Here is a 19,993-nt window from a genome sequence, read left to right on the forward strand (position 1 = left end):
ATATATATATATATATATATACAATAGTGTCATTTGTTTGTATAAAATATTTAAATTGAATTGAATTTATAATTGTTCAGTTTATTATTTTGTTTTTTCATTTTTTGATTTATATTTATATACATATATAATCATCATTATCATCATTTAAAACCCCTTTCCTATGCTAGCATAGGCTGCAGCTGTCTGTTCTATTTATGGCTGGATACCCTTCCTAATGCTAACCACTTTACAGAGTCTATTGGGCACTTTTTACATGGCAGCAGCACAGGAAGGTGGGAGAGAGTGTGGGAGAAAGATAGAGAGAAGAATAGATGGTGTTGGAGATGTATTGGGGTCTACAGGGAACAGGGAGAGGGAGTCTAAGTAGTACAGAGGGGATAGAAGGGGCTGTCCCATGAGAGTGTTAGAGGACATGTTTAGAGATGGGGAAGACATGACTGTAGCAAGTGATGGCAACGGAAATTGGAGAGGCTGGAAGTGGGGTAGGGAGGACATATGAGGACATGGAGATTATGCAGACAGGCATATGAGAGAGAGTGGAGGGCCCTGCAGCAGATGAGAGAGAGTGAAGGGGAGGAGCCTGCAGGTGCTGGAAAGATGGGGAAGTTTTGACAGGGGTCAGTATGTGTGTGGGAGGGGGAGCATGGTTGTAAAGGACATACATATGTGTGTGGATGGCCACAATTTCACTTAGTTTGACAAGTTTCTCAAGCACAGCGAATGGCCAAAAGTCTCAGTCACTTATCTTCTCTGTGAGGCTCAATATCCAAAAAATCATTTCTCACCACTTCCTCAGTCTACCCTTTCCACAGGTTTATTGAGGCAGATTTTCTTCGGCTGAGTCTGTGTGCATATGTGTTTGTTTTAGTGAGTCTGTACTTCCTTCTTCTTCATGTGTTGTAAACAACGGTTCACTGTCAGCATCATATGCTTGAAATCTGCAACAAAAGCATGTCCAGGCTTTTTTGACATGTTGCATAATCTTTGTAGCAGTTCTTATCATAAACATGTCTGAGCTGTTTGTTTTTTGACAGACTGGGAGATTATTACTTCGCTTAGAATCAAGTGGAGGTTGGCAACAGAATGGGCATCCAGATGTGGAAAACACTGTCCCAACATGCTCGCATCTGACCCTGATCCATACAAGCATGGAAAAGTAGATATTAAAATGATGCTGATGATATAAAAATAAACATACATATATATGTATGTGTGTGTCTGTATCAGTGTGTATATGTGTAGAAATTTGTGTATAAACATTATACATATGATCAAACTCCCAAAGAGATCTGTATTGGTTTGCATTGGCAAGACTTGTATGATTTAGTAAAATCAATAAAAAGTGTACAGTGAACTTGTCATGAAGACAGGAAAATCCAGTGTTTTGGATAGAGTATTTCTTCAGGGAAAAGTTAACTGAAGAGAAATTAATGAAACATAACAGAGTTTTACAACCTCTAAGACAACCAGTTTTGTTTTGCTTTTTAACTCAAAGGATGTAAAAAAAAAACTGTGCTCTCTCTTCATTAATTTTTCTCCTGTCTATTTTTCCCTGAAGAAAGATTTTTCTGAAACATTGGATTTTTCACTCCACACAGCATGTTCACTAATCTCTTTTTATCAATTTAATTGTATGCATATATATATATAGAGAGAGAGAGAGGGGGGGATTCAGGCTAAATTTGACAGTTTGCATAAAGGAAAAGAAAACACAATATCCTGTTCAAAAATAAAAGTACTTCTTAAAAAAGCAAAAATATTCACTAGATTATGGCTGGGAGACAACAGTTTGCTCGTGTAGCTGCCCTCAACTTCCACCACGACGTCAAGATGGCTCTGGAACCTAGCACCAGCATTCCTCACTGTGTCCATGAGTAGATCATGGGCACCAGCTCAGCCTTGGTGTTACAGATAGAGCAGTTAGTGCCTTTCTCAACCATACCCCACACATAGTAATCCATAGCATTACAATCAGGGGAATTAAGAGGCCAGAAATAGGGGCTGGTGAAGTTGTAGAAAATTTCCAACAACCACTCCTGACTTTTTCCAAAAGTGGGACTAGGAACTGAATTCTGACCGCTGCAAATATGGCCTTCCAGCAGCAACTCTCTCTACCTAGGGATTGCCCACAGTCACCAGCAGCTTCACATAGTCATCTGAATTGAGCCCAAGATGTGAGCTTACATGATGTCACTCTCACAGGAGACACACAAAAAGTATTCACAGTTTGGATGAACTTGGTTTTCATGTTGTCCGTGTTATGGCACTGTTCACATAGATTTGAGCAGCATTCGTGATGTCAGCTTTTTGATACCTGGCATGAATCATCAAGATATAGGTAACTCTTTACCAATATTCAGATGGTTTCCTATCCCTGTCAAGCTAACTTTTTCTCAACTACAACTTTAATCTTTATGCTCTCCGTCGGCATCGACTGTTAATAAATACAGCAAGCTGTTTCTGAAAAAAGGAGGCATAAAAATCGTCAAATTAGCCCAAACACCCTGTATACATTTTATCTAATTATTTTTTCCATCCTCATCTTATTTTATGTAAATCTCTATATGTAATTTATCTGTGTAATGCGCTCTTCATCTGGTTCCAGTAATTTATTAATTACATATGTCAATTTATTTAAGCTCTTTGTTAAAAGTGCATTTATAAGACATTCCTAGTGAAACTCGTCTGGCTTATACCTTTCTTTCTGACCACCAGCACTGAAGATAAAGGACAAGGTGCTCACACCTGTATATACAACGTTGGCTAAAATCTAAAGATATATTCAGTACTAAAAGAATGGCATTGACACAAAACACCGTAAACGTACCAGTAACTTATTCATACTACACCCTCACAAACATATTTATGAATATGCATTTGTGATCGAATTGAAAATTGTCGGTGCAAAGAAAAATTCGTTTCATATATATATATATTACAATTTCAGTGGTATGATTGTTGATGCGACGCCTGTCACATTATTATTATATATTACAGTATTTTAAGTTCAGTTGTATGAAACATTTTGAAAGAAAAATGATTGTACGTTGACTCACCTTTGTTACTTTCGCCATTACCGTCCGTTAACACTACCCAAGGAATAACGTTGTTATTTTTTATCAAATAAACAACTCCTGTTCTATCATCAACAGTGTATAAATTTCCATTATATGTCACAAGTTCAGACAATTCCATTCCGCGCCCACCTTGAGACAGGGTTGACGAAAGAGTTAACATTTTAGATTCGAATTCAACTGATATTTTGGTGAAATCATCTGAAATAGTTAAATTCCCTAATTTCATGTAACTGATCCAGGTATTTGATTTTCTAAATGACTGCGTGTCTAAATCTGCGATTATGGCTATTCGGTATTTTAAGCCGGCCTCTGTTAATATTGGTTTGGAAAGTGGGTAGATTGAATTGTAAAATCGATTTGAATGAAAATTGTCACGCGGACAATTTATAGCTAAATTCGATGGATTAGGAAGAAACATCACAACTAAAATAAGAACAGCGCCAGCGAAAATGGCAGCATACGCAAGAAAACGGGGTTTTATGTGAAGTTTAGCATTACCGACCCTATAAGGTACAGGTCGGCGTATGGCAACCATCCAGTCATGTACAGTTGAAGGATATGTGCCCTTCATATCATTATCCATAAAATCTGTAAGTTGTTCCTGATCGGGAAACAAATTTTGGTTCACGGACACCATTGACGTGGGCCATGATCAGTGTCGTCTGTCGTCATGTTTTTTTAAATTTATTACCGCACTGAATATTTAATCTTGTTAATACAAAAAGGAAACTTTTATAATATACTTTAAGTAGTATTTTTCAATTAAGTAATTTTTATAGTTAAAAAAAAATAGTAAGATTTTTTTAAAGTAAGCTATTAATAATCATTTACCCCGAAGTAGTCATATGTCTCCACGTGCATTTTAGAACATGGCTTCGAAACTACTTGATATCGAAGTGGATCAGGTAAAATGCTTAGTTTTATTTGATTTATCTGAAATATATTATTACTGCATGGTTAAATGCTTTATTCATCTGTCGGTTCTCCTGTATATTTTTTATTTGTTACTCTAAAAGTATTTTTTGCAGATAAGTAATCTGTACCTTTTTTATTTAACACATGACACATTTTTACTAACTTATTAGCAATTTATACCGAAGGATTAACGTTTTAGCGAATATTGTGGCATATTATTTTATGTCTCTTCATACCACTTTTTGTGGTTACGAATCATTAAAGAGCTGAACTGAGTAGTGGACAGAAATGGACCCAAATAGATTATTATATTCGAAAATGCGAATGGTGTTATTGAATATTCCTCAAATCAGTATTGTCTTAAAAAAGGACATGTTTGATAATATTGTCTTGGCAAAAAAAAATTGGGTGTCGTGGAGAGAATGTTTTTGATCATCAGTATGCTGGATTAGAGCTGACCTGGTACTAAACTCTTTCAACACATGGCTTAATCATAACCCAAATTTTCCTCGTGTCATATTTTCCTGTTTTAACAAACGGAAAGAGGACATTGGTTATGTAGTCCAGGATTTATTAAAGCAAAAAAAAAAAATCGATATGGTCATAGCTGGAAGTTTTTGATCATAGATCTACTCGGGTAGAGCTTAGCTATCATTTTTTTCATACTCAGTAATAGAGATGTAGCTATTTTTTCGCTAATTCATGTATCAGAGAGTTTTCTTTATAGATAGGTTATTTTTTTAGTAACGTACTCTGATTTAGCATCATAAAAAGTGTTGGATACAATAAAAACCATTGGTGAAAAAATATATGGTAATCTTTCAGTATAGAGTGTTTAAAAAAATTAAAATTAAAGGGGATAATTAGGTTCTCATGCCTAAATAACTGTACGTACACTCATGAAGTGATTGTGCATCGGGAGAACTTTGTAGATAGGACAAATAACGACGTGCATATGCGAAGTGTGGAGAATATGTGGATGTGGGTAAAAAGAAAATTACGATGTCGATTTGGAACGTCAGACAATTTATTCATTTCATATTTACATGAGTTTATATGGAGGAATTCTGTACCAAAGAAAAAGACTTTTCACTTGGTGGCTATAGCCAATGTCTACGTTAACAGCAAGTTATCTCCCCTTTAATTTTTATTTACTTTTTTAAACACCTTATCCTGAAAGATTACCAAAATTATAATCTTTGACGTTACGGTGAAGAGTGATGAATCTGGTCAGGATACCTGCATGCTGCAAGTAATTTTCCTTGCAGGAACAGGAACTAAACTTAGTACTACAAGACAGCAAATCATTTGAGAATCTTACAGTGCAACTACTGTCAACAGAAATGAATTATTTCAGATACTGGTAGCTAATTAGAGATGAAACCCTGCTAATAAAGCCTTAAGTGTCTTAGCCAGCAACACTTTAGTGACAGTGAAGGGATACAAATGGTCAGTTTGTTGTTTCTGTTTAATCTGAGGCCAGTTTTATTAAGGCTTCTTACAACTATCGGGGCAGAGATTGCTGTCAGCAAGTGCAAGCCCCATAAGTCAGAGTGACTGTTCCAGCACATCTCCTTTGCTATCCTCTGGAGCAACGCCTTTACGATTTTGTCTGCTGGTGCCATGAGAAATGTTGAATTATGATAAAAGAAAGTGGCCTTTAATTCATAAGAATCAGGGTTTCAACTATATCTAAGTCTACATGTGTATTAAAATGTGACAGATTTGACTACCAGCTCTAGTAGGCCAAACAACTACATAAAGGCTCCTTCAGTGACCCATCCTAAGACAAGGATATGGCTATGTAGATAAGAATTAAGAAGTTTGTTTCGCTACCACATGCTTCTGGCTCCAATTCTATTGTGTATCATTTTAATCCAGCATGTTCTACTGCCTCAAATTTATCAATACCGTGTGAGTGATACTTGGTTGACAAAAATTACACAGAAGTTCAATATATGTGTCCTTGTGTGTTTATTTTACATTGGTCTAAACAAAAAAAAAAGTGTTATGTTGTGTTCTTTCATGCCCTTAGCTTGATAGTGTGGTAAATAAAAACCCCTTAAAGTAATTACTAAGCTGAAATAAATGTTATGTGGTGGAGGGGTGTAATATGATTGAGTAAACCCCTGAAGGTGGTGCTCTAGTGTGGCTGCAGTCCAGTGACTGAAACCAGTAAAAACTAAAAGAATATTCACATTTACAATTCATGACTACATCTCAAACTCTTTGTACATGGTTCTGGCCATAATCAGAACCATTATCCTTATCCTGCATTTACTTTACTTCATTTTCATTGCTTCCTGCATTTTCTAGAAAAAATTCACCCTATCAAAATTTTATGGCATACCATAAATTGTAAATTTTCTTGTTTTTATTCTAGGTTAAATCCAGTGTAAATGCACTGTTTAGCTTTTTAAAGAAGAAAAGAAAAAATGAACTATTTGATGTTCCAGTGAAAATATTAATGTCTTTCACCTTCAGATCAATTCCAAAAATCAAGAACAAAGTTATCAACCTGTAAGAAAAATTGACATCTTTATTAAAATAATTTAGATGCATGTTTTTTTAATGTTTCTATTGAGTTTGAGTAGTTTCGTTAATAATTTGGTTTTATAATTGAAGGAATTTTTTTTCTTTTTACAATTATGTATGTCATTTGACTGGCATATTAGATGCACACCAATTTCACTGTACATATTCAAGAAAAACGGTGCAGGTGTGACTGTGTGATAAGTTTGTTTCCCAACTACATGGTTCCAGATTCTGTCTTACTGTGTAGCATATTGGGCAAGTGTTTTCTACTAAAGCCTTGTGAGTGGATTTGGTAAACAGAAACTGAAAGAAGTCCATTGTATATGTGTTTGTGTGCTTGACAACCTGTGCTGGTGTGTTTACATCCGCCATAACTTTGTAGTTTGGAAAAAGAAACTGCTAGATTAAATACTGGGGTTAATTAGTTCGATTAAAATTCTTCAAGACGGTGCTCCAGCATGGCCATAGACTAATGACTGAAAGAAGTAAAAGATGGTGCATTAAAGCTTATGGGAGGCCCAACTTTGCATATATATTTTGAGACATTTTGGTGAGGGAAAAAGTATGTTTATATGCCATCAAATATGGTTTATTTGTATGTTTTGCCACTCTATTCAGATGAATGAAAATTAAAAAGTCAACTCAGAGTTATCTCTACTTCAGCTGCTAAATTAGATGTTTTTGAGCAGATTATTTGCTATAATCTGTTGCAAGAAGTTATTAAAATATGACAATAATTTAGTAACATTACAATGATTACATACAGTATTCAGCATTTCCATGTACTTTTTTTTTATCACAACAGAAATATGCATATTTATCATGAAGGTTATCTTCTAGGATTCACTCACACTGTTCAAATTATTTTATTCTTTTATATATATATATATATATATATATATATGCTTCAGCCATGAGGCTGTGGCCAGGCCGAGGCACCGCCAGTTACAAAATCTGCCCCGGGTGAGGAGCAGATTTTTTAACTGGTGGTACCCCAGCATGGTTACAGCCTCAAGGCTGAAACATATAAAAGAATTTGAACAGTGTGAGTGATTTAAAATGTTTAAAAAATGATTTTATTTAAAAGTGTGCAAATGAAGTTTGATCTATGGAGAGAATTTTTATTAAATATTTGTATCTTTGGGGATGCAAACTTAGTATGGTTGATGTTATGGTTACATTGCCTTATACCCAGTTCAACATTATTGTCCTTTTACGAGGCCAATAAAATAAGTACTGGGCAAATTTCTGGAGCAATACAATCTACTGAAATAGTCCAACATAGCTACACTCTAATGATTGTAAACAGAATAGATGTATGTGATGCATTTGATAAAAGTGAAAATGAGCTTGGTCTTTGAAGTTAACTGAATTACAATCAAGAGGTATAGTTTCTGGTGACAAATAAAAAAATTTCTTTCTTGCTCTCTTTTTTTTTTTTAACTTCATTTTTATATGGTATGTTGAAATACTGATAAACCATTTATGCCATATAACCTGTTATGATTACATTTTTTTATTCTTCTATTTTTGTTAGGAATGTCCCTCATGGTTTAGGTTTTGAAAATCAATACATCTGTCTCTTTGTGCCTGATTTGAACAAGAGAGTACGAGATTCTGACCCTACTGTTTTTCATTACAAAGAACTTTTGGCCGAGAAGGATATAACATGTATTTCTGAGGTAAATAAAATTTCTGGTTGGTTTAGTAATACACCATAACCCATCAGATCTTTGGATTACTACTGAAAACTTTATAAGAAGAGGAATTTTCATAAATGGTCTTCATTGCTTTGTAAAGGTATAAGCCAAGCACAGCAAAGTAGCAAAACACTTGTTAGTTAAACACTATCTCCAGATACCTATTTGCAGCTAAATTGAGTGACTGTTGAAAGTTGAATCTTTTTATAACATAGTGGTGCATCATACTGCTGACCCATCCAATCCATTTCAACTTAGAAAAGTTTATATTAAAAGGATAAAGGTCATAATTCTTTAATCCACTAAATCTAAAGGTTCAAAGAAAGAAAGTAATTTTACTTCTGAAGTGAGGTGATTCTATATTAATCCTTTAGTGTTTAAACTGGCCATATTCAGCTTCTCACACCTTCCTTACAATGTCATAATAGAAATAAACAAGCATGCCATTAAAAAGATAATGAATGGGTAATTCAAAACAATGTGAACAAATAAGCATAACAGTCAACAGAATAATCTGAATTCTAAAGGGTTAATCAATTCAGCTAATTTGACTACGTTCCTCTTGGTTCGTGGCATGTATTTTTTTTTTTTCTCACCTCCCATAACTATAAATACTTCATCCTAGCTGCACATACCAATCCACCTGATTGGTCAAGCATGAATGCAACAAGTAGACCAATGATATTCCCCTATATATAGGTGATAAAGAATCATTCAAGCAAGTATACAGTATTGCCTGCTGTTCAGTGCATTGAACTTCTTAATTCCATATTGTCTGAGCAACTTGAATAGATTTTTATGCAGGTTAGAGTCAAATAGTGCAGCTACGTTGTAAATAATAAGCATTATAAAGACTTAATGTTTGTATTTCAGTGCTTAGTAATGAATACCTGTTGATCTGTTACAATTTCATTTTTAGTAAACTGCTATATTTCTACCTGTCTCTTAAAATCAGTTTTGAAAGTTTTCAATAAGCATCAGTGTCATGATGTAAGTAAACCAGTATTTATTCAATTAGGTTTTTTCCTATTTCTTTGAGATAGGAGTTATGTTAGCATTTTGACAAATCTAAACAAGGCCACTAAATAATACAATGAAAATATCAAAACAAAAAAATGGATGGTATTTATTATACCTGGTTATTTTCATCATCTCTGTATCTATACACTTGAATTGATGAATTTATAAATATAAAATAATGCTTAATTTTTTTTAAATTATTCTATTTCAGGTCATTACTCTAAAGACCCTTTATTTGGAATATAGGCCATTTGAAGCTAAGAGGAAACTTTGCAATAAATTTGATGTATTTTTAGCTGATAAAAGTGTATTTGGACCATTGCCTCGAATATTAGGAAGAGATTTCTTCAGACGAAAACGGTATGTGTTTACTGTTACAAGTTTAATTTCATAATTTGACATTTAATTTACTGTAATGCTTGACATTTCCAAATTAATATTTTCTTAAAAATTCAATTTTTTTTTTTTTATAGAATTCCTATAAAAGTCGATCTAAAATCGAATAAACTTAAGGAAGAAATTAACAGTGCTGTCAATGACAGTTTTTTAGTCATAACTGGAAGAGGATCTTGCTGGTAAGTAATGTTTATTAGATTTTAATGTTTACTGTATAATTTATAAGCCAATTATTTATCCTTTGGATTAGGGTCATTGTTTTAATGTCCACTTTTTCATGCTTGTATGGTTCAGACAGAATTCATTGAGGTAGATTTTCAACAATCAGGTGCCCTTTCTGTCACCAACACTCATTGATTTCCAAGTAAAGTGTTTTCCCCTATGACCAAACATGTTTTCATGGAAAATTGAAAATGAATAATTCTTCTAATAAAACAGTGATGCTTGTTTTACAACCATCATTTGATGTCAAGACAAAGAGATACATATATGTATACTCTCAGTTTCTATCTACCAGTTCCACTTGCAAGGCTTTGGTCATCTCTGAGCTGTCGTAGAAGACACTCGGTAGGACTGAATCCAAAGCCATGTGAATGGGAAGCAAACTTTTAACTTCACAGCCATACTAACATCATAGATGAAATTCTGTCCAATGAAAAATATATTTATTGTTAGAATTAAAACAAATATTAATATATGCGTGGCACCTTGGGCAAGTGTCTTCTACTATAGCCTCGCGCCGAGTGGATTTGGTAGACGGAAACTGAAAGAAGCCTGTTGTATATATATATGTTTGTGTGTCTGTGTTTGTCCCCCCCCCCCATCGCTTGACAACCGATGCTGGTGTGTTTACATCCCTGTAATTTAGCAGTTCGGCAAAAGAGACCAATAGAATAAGTACTGGGCTTACAAAGAATAAGTCCTGGGGTTGATTTGTTCGACTAAAGGCAGTGCTCCAGCATGGCCGCAGTCAAATGACTGAAACAAGTAAAAGAGTAAAGAGTATACTAAATAGGATTTGCCAAATTTTAAATTGTTTCAGTTGTTTCAGAATATTAATTATTTGATAATCAACAAGAGTTTCTTGGTAAATTGTGATGTGTATATGTGGTTTACTTACCCATTGGTTAAAGCTCTTACTCCTCATGTAATTTATAAAGTACAAAATAAACTAATGCAAAATTTGAGCACTTTTCTATTCTGATCGGAAATTTTGTGGGAATATAACACTTTGTGGTTCCTCTTAAGAATTTTCTTCCAAATCTTCAAGGGGCTCCAAATATATAAAGTATTTGCAGGAAGGTGTGAGACATTTTAGCATCACTGAGTTGATGCTGATTTATTTGACATCAGATGTTTTAATGTGTCTATCTGTCTCTCCCCTCTCTGTTTATATGAGAACACATTTCTCTTTGTGTATGATGAGAGGGAAAGTGTTTATATCAACCATGTTCAATTAATAAATTGTAATGTCTGTCACTCTATATGTGTGCACATGCATGCATCTGTTTGGCTCTAGTAATAAAACACTGTCACTACAACAGGTTGAGTGTCCAGTTAGCCATGCCACACCCAATTGTTTCATTTCAGTTGTAGACTATCTTAAACCACTACATCATCTGTTGGGTAATATGTTAGTTCAAGTATTGATTAATCTAACAACAGCAATTGCTAAGACATCAAGTTTATACTAAGACAGCATTCATTTTTTCCTCTAGATGTTTATCACATGTCTTTTTTTAAATATCAGTGCCATAAACAACTTCTTAATTTGTTCAGAGACTAGCTGCTATTCATAACTTTCACATGCATAAAGTAGCACTTGGATGAATTCTGAATTCTGTTCCTGTGACAAGTACAGGTACTTTATAGTATAGAAAGTAGTTTTTTTTTTTATTCATGTTTAATGCCATTTTCTTTTTACTTACCAGCATGGCACATATTGCCAATTCTACTATGACACAAACTGAAGTTAGTGACAATATTATAGCTGCTGTTAACAGTCTTTGTCAATCTATTCCTGGGGGAGCTGAGAACATACGAAATATCTACTTAAAGACTGAAGATTCACCATCCCTGCCAGTTTACTTAGCAGCATTAGGTAAGTTATTTTATACTTTGTTGAGTTTCATTGTTGAAATCTGCTTTGTGAGAAGTAATCTACTTTACTTGTAAGCTAGAGTGTTCAAAGTGTTTCATTTAAGTATACAGAGTATGATGACCAACTATTGTTGCATTATATTCAAGGCAAGCCAAGATAAGCAGAGTTGTTATGACTCAGAACAAAGTAAATACACTACTTAAAAAGGTTTCACTTCTACTTCATGATTGCATGGTTAATGGTCAGAATACCAACAAAAAATTAGGTTTGTTTGCAGCCATATCATATTGGAAACACTGGTTCTTGTCCAACCATTAGTTAAACAACACTTAGTCTAGTTAGTACTTAGGGACCACTTGAGAAACCTAGATACTGTAAACATCTTTCATTTAATGGTGATGCCCCAGCATGGTCATGAGAATGAATGTAGAAGAAATAACTCATCTATTTATTTGTCTAGTTTTAGTGATATTAATAGAAGCAATGTTAGTTTTAGCATTTCCTTCATGTAGAAATTTGTTTCACTCAAGTACCTTATTCAATTTTGACATCATTTAAAAGACCATTGATTATGTTTTAACAAGGAAACCTTGCATAACGCTCTTTATTTAACTTCACTTTTTTTTTTTTTTCCCCACAAAAAATGACATTTATAATTGTTGCTTTTTAAAATCTGTTTATAATGTCATTTAGTTTCTTTTCTTCTTCTTCAGGTAATGCTGACATAGATCCTGAGCAGGCACTCACTCAAACAGAGCCTGAACCAGAAGAAATTACATGGAAACTACGCTCAGATGCATATGTGGATGATGATAAAGAAATAATCCTCTGTAATAATGATAAGAAGAGAAAATTACTGTGGGGGAATGAGGATTTTTCAAATGCGCCTTTTAAGAAACGCACAAAAGAGAAGAAGCAGAAAGCTACTGTAACTACAAGTAAACGCAAAATACTAAAGAAGAAAAAAGCTCGTGAAATATGGAAGAAGATAAAAAGTACAAAGCAAAATAAAAAAAATGTTACTTGAAAACTTTGTAGTTGAAGTTACTTAAGTAAAAGCATTTGAATACATTTTTGGTTTGAATAATATTTATTTATTAATACATCCTCTACAGTTGCAGGCAAGGCTGTGTGCTTTTAGATGTTCACTTCCCAACCAGGTTCAATTACACTACTTGGTTCTTTGGGCAAGTGTCTTCCTGGGCTTACCAATGTTTTGTGAGTGAATTTGGTAAACAGAAATAGTGGAGGCTCAATTTCCCTTTACAAAATGTGTGAGGAATGGTGGGGGGCTTTCTCACTGCTTGACAACTGGTGTTGGTTTATGTCCTGATAACATAGTAGTTCGGCAAAAGGAGACTGATAGAAACCAAATTTTAAGAATATGTACTGGGACTGATTTTATCAAGTACACCCTTTAAGGCGATGCCCCAGCATGGTCATAGTCTAATGAGTGAAATAATTAAAACTATGGAAATGATTTATGCGATGTTCTATACATATATATATGTCTCTTTTCTTGACAAATATTAAGGTATGGTTTCAGTGTGATTTGGCTGCTAGATATAAACATGAATGGTAGAAGAGACAGAGTTTATATCTCAACGCTAGCTTAATATAATGGTAGAGCATTTATACTGTCAGTTGGCAACCAAATTCTCTCAAATCACACCCTGCCATCTTAAAATATGAATACTACAGTAAACAGTGTTGTCCTTGATATACAAAGAAGTCTGCTCAATCATGTTGACTAAGTGAAATTTAGTATACTAAACACTTCCAAATCTTTCATTACTTTTAAAATAATATGAAACATGAATGGAGTACTTTGTTAGAAATATTATCAAGGAAGAGTGGACACACATCAAAGGAATTAGATTTTAACCGTTTTGATGCCAACCTGCCCAAAACTACTTTAGTTCTATGATACAAACTTACTATTTTAAGATGCTCTAAACTAAAACCCTCCATTGCACTTTGATTTTCACATTTCAAACACCAGCTTAATAATGACAAAGTTATTGTACTAAATTCTTCATTACTAGGAATATAGTATCAAGGATTACAATCATTTTAGGTGAGAGAACCACAAAAATTCGTTTTCGAAATATGGTTGCTTTTGCCTAGACACCTTTGTGAGATGAAGACTGAGATCTGATTCCCCAATATCTTGATAATATTAAATTTGTTGTTAGTGAGAAGACAAAACAGTGAGGCACTCAACTTGAAACAATAAAGCAAGAGTTCGTGTTTCAGCCAGGTTAACTGTTCATCTATCTTAAGTCATATTATCCTATTTTCAACATCAAAAAGCTTTAGTGACTTTATCTTCAGCTTCAGAACAAAGGGGATCTAACCATCCATCACCTCCTGTAACAAGAAAAAGACATTAATGTTAATTATCATCATCGTTATCATAATTTTACATTCACTTTCCCTATTGGCATGGGTTGACTGGCCCTGCTAGACATGTCTTGCTCATACGTTCCATTTTGGCATGGTTTCTACAGTTAGGTACACTTGCTGTCACCAACCACTTTAGCAAGTACTGAATTCATTGTATCATAGAACAAGCACTACAGAGGTTGTCTTGCTCCTATTAAAACTATAAAGTCGTCTGTACCCTACATTTTTCTCCATTTGGTTTGCATTGGGTTTGTCTCATTACTGGCAAGACTAAAGAGAGTATTCTTTTCCCTATGTTGTCTCCATATGTATTTGTTCCTGTATTTCTCACACAAATGGTTGAGAAGAGAGCTGGAGTAAGAGACAAGAATAAAAGAAAAGAAGAACCAAACTAATAGGTACAAGAGATGGAGAGAAGAGTACAATAGGTACATTATACGGAGTTCCTACATGCTTTTATTTTTTTGCATATTAAGCATTGACTATTTTCCCAGTAGCAGTACCATCCTGTCTGTTTTTGTTAAGACTTTGGTTCTAGCTAGTTATTTAGAGACATCCCAATTCTAGGTTTTGCTGTCAAGCTTGGAATTTCCTCTCTAAATGTTTGGCTGATTGAGTTGTGTAATCTTGACCATCAGCACACAAGAGCCCCTGTGGTCAACTAGTGCAATGCTAAATTCCTGGCTAAAATTGTTAACTTACATTACCGACAGTACTTACAAGCCATTTGTCTACCTCTAGTTTACTTACAAAACCCCAGAATGAGAACCCTGTCAAAGACCTTTTCCATGTTGACAAAAGTTTGAGTGGTTTGCTCACTTGGAAGAGGGTATCAGAGGTACCCCAATATAGCATAAAATCATATTGTATGTCATCTAGGCTAATTTTCTTCTCGATCAATTCAATTATATTTTAGTACATTTCAGGGGAATCTTATTTGAAACTTATTAATATCTACCAAGCTATAGTTCTTTCTACTCTCTTGTATGAATTAGAATTTTGGGTGCCCTATCAACCAGCTTGATGTTTTTCATAAGTAATGTCTTTGGATGAAGCCTGAATAATAGAATTTTGAATACAAAATTGATGCTATTAAATTCCATTTCCAAAATGTCACATCAATTTTGGTTTATTATTGATCCTTGAAATTATCTCTTTTCTCATTTGGAGTTGATCCCAATTGTCACCAAATGATTGTGCAACCTTCTTTCAATTTGTGACTGGCTGTTCTACCCTTTGAAGACCTCTGGAATAAAAAAAAATCCCTTACTTGAAAGCAGGTAAAGGTTGGTGACAGGAAGTGCATCCAGCTTCAGAATTCCCACTCATTTAACCAAAGCTAACATGAAAGAAACAGACATGAAATGTTGGGCAAAACGTTTAGCAGCCTTTCTTCCAACTTCAACTTTCATCCTTTCAAGGTTGATAAAATAAATACCAGTTGTGCACTGGGGTCGATGTAAACGACTCACCCACTCCCATGAAATTGCAGGCCTTGTGTTAAAATTTGAAATCAGTATTATAGGTTAAGAGTAGTGGAGATGCTTGAGGGGTAAGAGACATTTTGGTGTCACTGATTTGATATCAGACGTTTTGATGTTTCTCTCTTGATTTGTATGAAGAGAGGGAAAGTGTTTATGTCAATCATAAAATTGTAATGTCTCTTTCTCTCTCTCTCTCTATCTCTATTTGTATCTATCTTTTGTCTTTTACTTATTTCAATCATTTAACTACGGCCATCCTGGGGCACTGCCTTGAAGTGTTTTTTAGTTGAACAAATTGACCTCAGGACTTATTTTTTTTAAGCCTAGTACTTATTCTATGAGTTTCTTTAGCCAAACAGCTAAGTTACAGGAACATAAGCACACCAACACCAGCTATCAAGCAGTGGTGAGGGACAAACAGACACAAAGACACACACACACACATAGATATATACATCATAATCATCATTTAACATTTATCTTCCATGCAAGCATGGGTAGGATGGTTGACAGGAGTCAGCCAGGTAGAAGACTACTCCAGGCTACTGTGTCTGTTTGGGCAGGGTTTTTATGGCTGGATATCCTTCCTAACACCAACCACTCTGCAGAGTGGACTCAGTGCTTTTTATACAATGGGCTTCTTTCAGTTTCCATCTACTAAATCCATTCACAAGGCCATGGTTGGCCCAAGGCTATAACAGAAGATACTTGCCCAAGTTATCATGCAGTGGGACTGAACCTGGAACCATGTGATTGGGAATTAAGCTTCCTACCACACAGCAATGCCTGTGCCTACGTCTATGTGTATATTTTTGTGTGCATGTGTATGTGTGAGTTTACCTCCAGCATCAAAAAGTACTGTCACCAGAACATACTGAATGTCCAGTCAGCATCCAAACAGTTGCACTCAATCATCTCATTCTAATAGTTGAAACAGTAAAAATGAAGAAAGTGCTCTGTGATTTACTGCAATGATTCTCACAAAGTGAAGCCTTCTCCAACCAAGGGAAATGCAAAGCTTTTGCAAATTTGGGGAATAATGATAAGATTGGTTAATTGTAAAGACAGCAAATCAATTATGATACAAACCAAAATCAAGATCTTGAATATTACATTTGAAGACTAACTCTCCATTTACCCAAACTTGTACTGCATTCCAGTCAAGAATTTCCCTCAGCTCCACAGTATGGCCACTCTTTCTTAGAACATCTAAAGAAAAGAAGAAAATTGTTTTATAACATATAGTCATTTGCTTCTAGAAAGAATAATTTTGAAAACAGTAATGGATGGTAGTAAACTGAAATGTTTAAATTTAATTTTCTCTCTTTGCTACTTTACATTGTCAAACAAGCATACAAATTTTGACTTTTTTATAAACCAGTATATTGCATGATCTATAAAATAACTAAGGATTAGATTCAGTGTTTGATGTAGCATAAGAAGTAGTACCTTTGTAAACTTTTCAGCTACATATCTTCAGAGGGTGACAGGAGCACTGGTCTCTGATTGCTACACTGCTCTCACTTATGGCTCCCAGAAGTCAGTAGCACACACTAATGGCCACACAGTAGCACCTAACTTTGGCTACAGACGTTGGGACCCACAGAGGGGAAGACAGGGGACCATAACTCCTGGCAGTTTCCTGTGCTTGAGAAGACACACTATGCTAAGTAAAGGCACAGTTGTCCTTGCATACAGGCTTGTCCCCTGCATCCCTCTCCAGCTGAGCATTCCTAATCTTGTGGGCTCATGGATGCTGGTACCATATAAAAAGCACCCATGTTGGTGCCATGTAAACATGCCTGTGCCAATGCTGAGTCAAAGGACCCAGAACACTGTAAAGCGGTTGGTATTAGGAAGGGCAACCAGCTGCAGAAACCATGCCAAAGTAGACATGGAACCTGGGCAGCTTTTCAGCTGGACAGCTCCTGTAAAACCATCCAACCCATGCCAGTATGGAAAAGGAACATTAAATGATGATGATGATGATGGGAGATTAGGAACTTTCCAAAAGGCTCCCAAGAGTCAGGTGGTAGTGTGAAACCAAAGAAAGGATTAAATCTACCACCCAAAAAATACAGCCCATCTGACAGATTTTCATACAGTTTGTCTTCTCGCACAATGCTTTGGTAGAAGACATCAGCCCTGTTTACTGTGTAGAAGGATTGAATCTGGAACCATATAATATAAAGCAAACATTTTAACCACAAAATTATCTGCTTGCCTCTGGTTCTAGTCCTATTTTACAGGATCATAATTAGCAGAAGGAAGGGCATCCAGCTTTAAAACAATGACTCCCCTATATTAATTTCCAAAAACCATTCTACCCACACTAGCATGAAAAGAACTGATGTACAGCCCTGAAAATGGGCTGCACATCAGTTTCTTTTTCTTACCATTAGGGGCAGCAGGTAATTCGCAAACAGATAGTTGTGATGTTCAATTGCCTCAGACATTTGTCAAGTCTGCTATACCTGACAAACACAATCAAGGTTTGTCAAATGATGTCAAGTGAAAACATGTCTGGTCATGGGGAAATTTTACCTTCCTTTGAAATTTGAGTGTTGTTGACAGGAAGGGCATCTGACCATAGAAAATCTGCCTCAAAAAATTTAGTCCTATCCAAGCAAGCATGGAAAAGTGGATATTACAAATATATATATATATATATACACAGGTGCAGGAGTGGCTGTGTAGTAAGAAGCTTAATTCCCAACCACATGGTTCTGGGTTCAGTCCCACTGCGTGGCACCTTGGGCAAGTGTCTTCTACTATAGCCTTGGGCCAACCAAAGCCTTGTGAGTGTATTTGGTAGATAGAAACTGAAAGAAGCCTGTCGTATATATATATATATATATATATATATATATACATATTTGTATTTGTACCCCCACCATTGTTTGACAACTGATGTTGGTGTGTTTACATCCTTGTAGCATAGCAGTTTGGCAAAAGAGACCAATAGAATAAGTACTAGGCTTACAAGGAATAACTCCTGGGGTCAATTTGTGTTACAGATGTAAACACCTTGTTTTTATATATCCAATATCTTCATGAACACAAAAAGAGATCAGCTGGGTTAATTTTAGTCTTGTATTTGGATTTCATCAGCAAGAGAGAACCTTCTTTAACTGTCCATGGATATTCTGCTCATAAACCCACAATTACTAAGGAATTGAGTAATCTGGAAAGACTAATTTACATATATAATGCTTCCTTGGCAACTAGTTTCATGAATAAGTTACTGGTGCATTTACAGTTTTTTTTTTGTGTGTTCTTGATGTTGTATACACAGACAAGATGTTTGTCTATTCACACATTGGTGACCAAAAATCTAGAGATTCATTCTGTATTAAAGTACAGCATTTAATTATATAGTCCAGCTGCTGTCATTGCCTTCATATAATTAATTGCATCTGTGACCATACTGTTGTTGAAAACAATGGCTGATCTTTCTTGCTAGATCTACATAGGGATAGGCAGTCACTCCATCTTAATCAATATAATGTTCTAAGGAAACATGAATTTAATATGTTTATTCTGTTTTTAACATTGAGATCTTTAATTGTGGATTACTATGGAAACTGAAAGAATAAGACTAAGGGAAATACGTACAGAAGTGGACAGGGAAACTCACAAAGGAGATAACAAAGGAATGTTACAAGTGGCAAAGTAGCAAGATGCTGTATTGGAGAGAAGCTATTCAATCTGTACAATTGATATATATATATATATATATATATATAACACCTTTCCTGTTATACTGCTTGTGTTCTTTTTGAATCTTCTTAACATTCATGTTGTAGTCGTCCATCTCTCTCTCTCTCTCTCCCTCTCTTTCTTTCTTTCTTGATTCTCCTCTTTATCACTCTGATCTTCTTCCATCACTCGCTCTTCTACATGCTGAGATTAAGACAACCCCCTGGTGAACAAACAGAGACAATGTTTTGCTGGGGACAAGACAACTTCTCTAGTAACAGACCTTAAAGCTAAAAATGTATCTTCTATTCAAATCAGTCTACCTAATTTAGTTGTAAGTGTAGCAAGAGAAGCTATAAATACAATTCCACAGTAGCTTTAGAATGTAGGGTATCCAATTGTTGACAGACAGATCATCACAGCTGTTTAATGTATCTAGTAAAATTTATTAACTAGTCTAATTAATTTACAAATGTAGTGATAGCTAAAATTTTTAGGTATAACCCATAATAATCTTTAGTATGCATGTGTGTATGTGTATACATGTGTGTGGGGGAGGTTGTGTGTGTGTGTGTTTATATATGTGTGTATATATATATATATATATATATATATATATGTGTGTGTGTATGTATATATATATATATATATATATAT

General features: G+C 34.9%; 3 protein-coding genes across 3 annotated transcripts in view; 1 reads left to right on the top strand and 2 right to left on the bottom strand.

Moving 5' to 3' along the window:
- LOC106870165 (soluble calcium-activated nucleotidase 1) overlaps positions 1–3,762 on the bottom strand; it is a 22,678-nt gene extending 18,916 nt beyond the window's left edge. Inside the window, exon 1 of the mRNA XM_014916164.2 lies at positions 3,060–3,762. Coding sequence (XP_014771650.1) covers positions 3,060–3,717 — 658 coding nt within the window. The 5' untranslated portion in view covers positions 3,718–3,762. The remainder of the gene's footprint in view (positions 1–3,059) is intronic.
- A 116-nt stretch (positions 3,763–3,878) lies between these two features.
- LOC106870175 (ribosomal L1 domain-containing protein 1) lies at positions 3,879–12,818 on the top strand. Its single transcript, XM_014916175.2, has 7 exons — positions 3,879–3,985; positions 6,379–6,515; positions 8,068–8,212; positions 9,462–9,610; positions 9,724–9,825; positions 11,578–11,747; positions 12,461–12,818. The coding sequence occupies exons 1-7, from the start codon at positions 3,950–3,952 to the stop codon at positions 12,772–12,774; spliced, it is 1,053 nt and encodes a 350-aa protein (XP_014771661.1). The 5' UTR covers positions 3,879–3,949; the 3' UTR covers positions 12,775–12,818.
- The window catches only part of LOC106870176 (UPF0728 protein), a 21,932-nt gene continuing 14,757 nt past the window's right edge, over positions 12,819–19,993 (bottom strand). Inside the window, exons 3-4 of the mRNA XM_014916176.2 lie at positions 16,727–16,846; positions 12,819–14,117 (exon numbers count right to left, since the gene is read on the bottom strand). Of these exons, the coding sequence (XP_014771662.1) occupies positions 14,053–14,117; positions 16,727–16,846 (185 nt within the window). The 3' untranslated portion in view covers positions 12,819–14,052. The remainder of the gene's footprint in view (positions 14,118–16,726; positions 16,847–19,993) is intronic.

Source organism: Octopus bimaculoides, chromosome 5 (genome assembly GCF_001194135.2).
Source record: "Octopus bimaculoides isolate UCB-OBI-ISO-001 chromosome 5, ASM119413v2, whole genome shotgun sequence".
Taxonomy (NCBI): Eukaryota; Metazoa; Mollusca; class Cephalopoda; order Octopoda; family Octopodidae; genus Octopus; species Octopus bimaculoides.

Excerpts from the sequence above, each read along its gene's own strand:
- LOC106870175 (XM_014916175.2), top strand. The coding sequence starts at position 3,950 with ATGGCTTCGAAACTACTTGATATCGAAGTGGATCAG. Across the intron at positions 9,611-9,723 it reads GATTTCTTCAGACGAAAACG|AATTCCTATAAAAGTCGATC; the intron begins GTATGTGTTTAC and ends TTTTTTTTATAG. Across the intron at positions 9,826-11,577 it reads ACTGGAAGAGGATCTTGCTG|CATGGCACATATTGCCAATT; the intron begins GTAAGTAATGTT and ends TTTACTTACCAG.